Raw genomic sequence first — 5243 nt, 5'->3', positions numbered from 1 at the left:
TGATGAAGCAAGACTGCTAAACCTTGCCAGGGGTGACGCGGCGGGGTGGGGATGCCGGAATCACCGTCTGGTCTTCCCGACTTCCGTGCATGTTCGAAATTTTCCAAAGTAAAGACGTTAAATTAAAAACGCTGATATGCAGGGGCGGGTCCGCGTCCGCCCAGACAGCCACGCGCACGCGCGGGAGCCCAGCGCCCTGACTCCCTGTCCGCCCGCAGCCGGGCATCCTGCCAGGCGGCTGTGCGTGTATACGCGCGCATCAAAGGAAATAAATAACGCTTAACCGCCGCTGTGGAATCCGGCCACGCCGGGTCACACGTCTGTCGGGCCATCTGCAGGGCAGGGCCAGGCCAAAAGGGGTCCACAGGGCTGTTTTGAACTCCGGAAGAGAGAGAGAGAACTTTCTGGGAACTGGGGTTAGAGGGTGAGTGATGGGGGGTGGGAGATGGCTCCTAATGGCGGGGGTGGGGGGTGTTAGAAGAGAAGAGTCCCGAGAAGAGGTCAGATCCACAGCAGTGTCCCCAGGTGGCCGCAGAGTCTGGAGACCTGGGGGGAGTTGGCTCCTAGGCAAGGGAGGCTTCGGGTGGGGGAGGGGCTGGTCACTGCTGGGGAGGAGGATCTGGTCTCTCAGTGTGCCTGGGGGACGGGGGTGGCCGTGACTGTCCACCCCACCTCATCTCCTCAATGGCATTATTACTTCAAGAGATTTTACAATGATGTCTTGACCTTGGGGGGGGGGGGTCACTTCTTGCTCTGAACCTCAGTTTCCTCAACTATAAAATGGGTCCAGTGGAGGCATGAATGAATGCTGCAGAGGCTGAGTGAGGTGGCCACAGCCATGCCCCGAACGCACGTGGTGCCAGGCCCTGCACTAAGGACTCTGTGCGTACCAGATCCTTCAAGATTAGACCACCATCACCACCCCCATCTGCCAAATCAGAAAGCAAGGCACAGAGAGCTTAAGAAACTTGCCCAAGGTCACGGAGGCATTAGGTTGAAGAGCTGTGATTCAAATGTGCAGGTAAAGCACCAAGTTTAAGGCCCTCAGAAAACGTTATGTGGAAGGTGATTTTAAGTTTTCTCTTTTTTTTTTAAATTTTTAAATTTTTTTTATTTTTGAGGGAGAGAAAGAGTGCAGGCAAGTGGCGGCGGGGCAGAGAGAGAGAGGGAGACACAGAATCCGCAGCCGGGTCTAGGCCCCGAGCTGTCAGCACAGAGCCCGACGCGGGGCTCGAACTCACGAACCGCGAGATCATGACCTGAGCAGCAGTCGGACGCTTAACCAACTGAGCCCCCCAGGTGTGAGGGTGATTTTAAGTTTTAAAGCATGTGCACACAGCTGAAGCCCGTGTTGGGAAGGAGACGGAAAATGTCTCTCTGTTCCCATTTGAACACCTGCCCACGCTTAGCCATAGCTGGGAAGGTGGGGACTGGAGGGGCCTGGCTAGTCCAGGCCAAAGACCACAACTCCTGCCAGAAAGAGCCAGTCAGATTTGGCAAATGGGGTGAGGGGAGCTGGGAGGGAGCCCCCAGCCCGGCCACCCCAGTGGCTGGCCTTCTCGACATCACCCGTCACAGAGGAGCCAGAGGGCTGCAGCAGGGGCTTGAAGGCGAAGGGCAAGCCTCCCGGCTGCCAAGCTCAGAAACAATGCCCCCCTCCCTCATCACTGTGCCATCAAGCCTTTATTTCCCCCTCTGCGCAATGGGGCCAGTACTATCCAGGGACTTTGAGCTGTGGCCAGCGCTCCTAACACGTCCACAGCCATCCGTGACTTTCCTTCCCTCCTGAAGCGTTTCTTCCCCCCAGAGAGGAAAAGAAGGCCATACCACACAAAAATGAATGGCTGGTGTGCAGGGGAGAGACAAACGGCTAGAAGCAGCTAGAAGCGATGTCTCCAGCCCGAAGCCCGTGGGGACAAGACCGTCTGTGCTCGGTGAGACCCGCACACGCAGGGGAAGCCCCACGGCTCTGCCCCCTCCTGGGCCAGAAACGTCTATCTAGGGTCCCCTTCTGGAAAGCTCTGAGGAACTCTGGTTTCCACAGGCACTGTCAGCATGGGGTGCTGAGTCATCGAGAACCTTGGTCAGTGGTTCCTGACTAAGGGTGCACACAGGCACGGGGCAAATGCAAGCAGAGCCCTGGGGACCCTGCAGAGGCCCTCCCACCAGCCAGGCACCCCGAACCAAGGCTCCGCACCCAGGGAGCCCCGGGCTGGGGCCGAAAGCCTTCACTTATCGCCAATGACCACCTCCTGGCTAGCTTTATGGGGCAATTTCTGGAGGGTCTGATCCAGACTTGAAGAGGTTCCTTGCGGGATCAGAGGTCAGCTGGAAGGACGTGATGGGACAGGGACGGAGGGCAACGGGGAGAAGGTGACAAAGCCCTGGGCTGTCATCGTGAGAAATCCAGAAAGACCGGTCTGGGCCAGAGGATAGAGTGAGCCATCCTTCCATCCCACACCCACCGCCTGCCGTCAAGGCTTGTCAGCTCCCGCAGGTGGGGAGACCATGACACCTCGGGCTCCTGGCACACTTTGTCCCCTCCAAGCCATCCCCCAGTCCCATGGCGCTCCCTAACGAGGCCTCTCATTGCCCCCAGCTGGAACCACAGACTCACAGGCCCTCAGGGAGAGGCCAGGGACCCAGGAGTGCAGGAGGCAGGTGGGAGACGACAGGCGTGATGGGGGCTGTGAACAAGGGGGCTCCCAGGCCCCCAACGCTGGGCAGCAGTCACTCGGCTCCAACCGGTGCTTGTCATGCAGGAATGTGGGCCCAGGGATGCCAGAGTTTTCTGTTGTCCCAGCAAGTCAGACACCTGGATTATTTTTTAATCCTGATTTATAAACGCCACAATTCCAAAAATATATATAGAATCTAGGGGCTGGACAAGCCACGCGAAGCTGGACTGTAGCCGGCTCCGCCCCTCGGCCTCAGACAGAGGGAACCCTGGTGGACCAGCCTCTGGCCGCCTCCTCAGGCCCCTCTCCTCCTTCTCCTGCCCTCAGGGAATCCTAGAGGAGCTGCAGTTCAGACACAGACAGTGGTTCCCAGCTTTCTCCACTACCCCTCGCCCTTGGAGTTTCATCTCACAGAAAAGCATCCCTGAACTCCCTGGGGTGAGGGGACCCCATTCCCTGGGGCCCCCAGAGCCTTTTAAAGTCATGCAGCACACAGGATTCAATTAACTGCTTTCCTCCCTAACCCACTGCTGAGCTGGTAAAAGCATCTAAGGAGACCAAAAATGTACATATACTGGTTCAAATCCCAACTCATCCCTAACATCCAACATGATGTGGCCCCTGGCAACCTCTCTGAATGTTACCCCCTCCCCCATTTCACTCTCTAACAGCCTCACTAATCTGTCAGCCCCTGAATGTGTCAAACTCCATCCTGCCTCAGGACCTTTGCACACACCACTCTCTGTGCCTGGAACGCTTTCCCAGCAGATCTAGAGATGGCTTGAGCCGGTGGGTGTGCATAGGTGGGAGAACACACATCTGCCGGCCGTCCCCAACCATACGCCCTTGTAAAGTGACCCCTTCACTGGCTTCAAGCCACCCAACCAGGCCGATATCACAGATTATTTCATACCTCAGGGCCTTGGCCCGGGCAGTTCCCCGTAGCCAAGGATGCCAGTTCCCACTTGGTCCCAAGACCAGCTCCTTCTCAGACATTTCCTCCCTCCCCTTTCCACCTCCCCTGCCACTCCATTCCTTCCGCTCTCGTAAGATTAACCCCTTTGAACCCTGTATCAATTCTCCCCTTCAGGCCTCAGTTCTGGGGTCATCCCCTTTGAGAAGCTTTACCTCCCAACGTCTCCAGGGCAGGTCTCCCCGAGACCCCTGGCTGGTTACTCCCCGTCCCTTTGCATTGCTTTATTTCCTTCTGGAACCCACGGCTCCCTGACATCACCCTGTTAATGTGTTCCTTTCCCTGGTCTCCCCGGGTGGATGTGAACGCCACAGAGCCAGGGCTTTCATCGATCTCCTTCCTGCTGCCTCCCCAGGGCCCCGCAAGCAACCAGCCGTCAGTGAGCAACAATAAACACGTTATGTCAAGGCCTCTTCAACAGGCTTGCTATTTGGAAGACATTCAGATCTTGGAAATTATTCACATCGGAGGGAAAACAACTACATCTCAGACGCAAGAAAGTATCGTGTCTAAAGTAGGTACCCCCTCGGCACCCTTGCCCTCTACAAGGACATGTCTGTGCTGTCTTCTCTTGGGCGCCCTGTGCCTGGCCCCAGGCGGCATCTCGGTGGCTCGAGGCTGTGACCCCACTTTCCAGGCCCTTCCTTCCGCAGAGGACGAATACGTAGTATGAAGCACGGACCAGCTCTGCGAGTGCCAGGCCAGCACAACCTCTTGTAAGAGGCTCAGGCAGCAGGTGGCATTATCCTTATTTTTCAGATGAGGGATCTGAGGCTGGCTCGGGAGGCTGAAGATGAGCCCCCCCACCCCCACTCCCCAGTCTGCTCCTTGGGCTGTCATGGGGAAGCTCAAGTAGGGACAGGAGGAATCAGCTGGAATGCCTGCCAAGAAAGCTCAGCTTCGGGCCCAGCCCCAGGCCGGGGAGCCGCTTCCTGTGGCCCTGCCGGGGTGGCCCCAGAGGAGAACCTGCTGGAATGTTTTCATCCACATGCACAGGCAGTGAATCAGCGGGGCCTGGCACATGGACAGATCTGCTCGCGGGCCCAGCCTCTAGGGGACATGGCCTTTGCCCCCAGGCCCGGGGAGGAGCTGCCCTTCTGGCCCAGCTCCCATCTCAGGTTCAGTCTTCTCCTCTTTAGACCTCACACAACAATGCTGCAGAGGCATTTTCTGTAGAAACCAGTGATCCTCTGACTTGGGCTGGGATCGGGGAGATACGTGGTGCCTCGTGCCCCAGAAGGGCAGCCGGCCCATCTCTCAGCTGACCCCAAACCTACCCCATCTGTAAAACAACAACAGTGTGAGGGGCTTCAGGCCATGCAACTGAGCTGATGGTGTGGCTCTTTCATACCCCAGGGCCTTTGCACTGGCTGCGCTCTCCTCCTGGAACACCATCTCTGCCTTGTCCCAGCTGCTTTGTGGACATTTCCCTCCTGAAACTTTCCCCAGCTCCTCTTTACCCCCCTCCCCTGGTAGAACTAGCCCCTGTGTACCCAGGGTCACTCCTATCACAGCACCTCTAAAGGGGGATCCCATTCAGCAGTCCATACATCTGCACCCCTTGGCCATGCTCCTGATACTTGGAAGGGGTC

General features: G+C 57.4%; 1 protein-coding gene across 6 annotated transcripts; it reads left to right on the top strand.

The window, feature by feature from the left end:
* Positions 1-242: 242 nt before the first annotated feature.
* LOC122234729 lies at positions 243-4978 on the top strand. 6 transcript variants are annotated; one of them, XM_042972252.1, is made up of 5 exons: positions 255-424; positions 1808-1934; positions 3006-3116; positions 4007-4165; positions 4411-4978. In XM_042972252.1, the coding sequence occupies exons 2-5, from the start codon at positions 1890-1892 to the stop codon at positions 4825-4827; spliced, it is 732 nt and encodes a 243-aa protein (XP_042828186.1). In that variant the 5' UTR covers positions 255-424; positions 1808-1889; the 3' UTR covers positions 4828-4978. The 6 variants fall into 6 exon arrangements, 3 of the variants coding, with proteins under 3 accessions (XP_042828186.1, XP_042828187.1, XP_042828188.1); XM_042972253.1 differs by having other exon boundaries at positions 1792-1934; XM_042972254.1 differs by lacking the exon at positions 255-424 and adding an exon at positions 1279-1299 and having other exon boundaries at positions 1792-1934.
* The last annotated feature ends 265 nt before the right edge of the window (positions 4979-5243 follow it).

Source organism: Panthera tigris, chromosome E3, assembly GCF_018350195.1.
Source record: "Panthera tigris isolate Pti1 chromosome E3, P.tigris_Pti1_mat1.1, whole genome shotgun sequence".
Taxonomy (NCBI): domain Eukaryota; kingdom Metazoa; phylum Chordata; class Mammalia; order Carnivora; family Felidae; genus Panthera; species Panthera tigris.
This window is presented reverse-complemented; position numbering and strand designations above follow the sequence as displayed.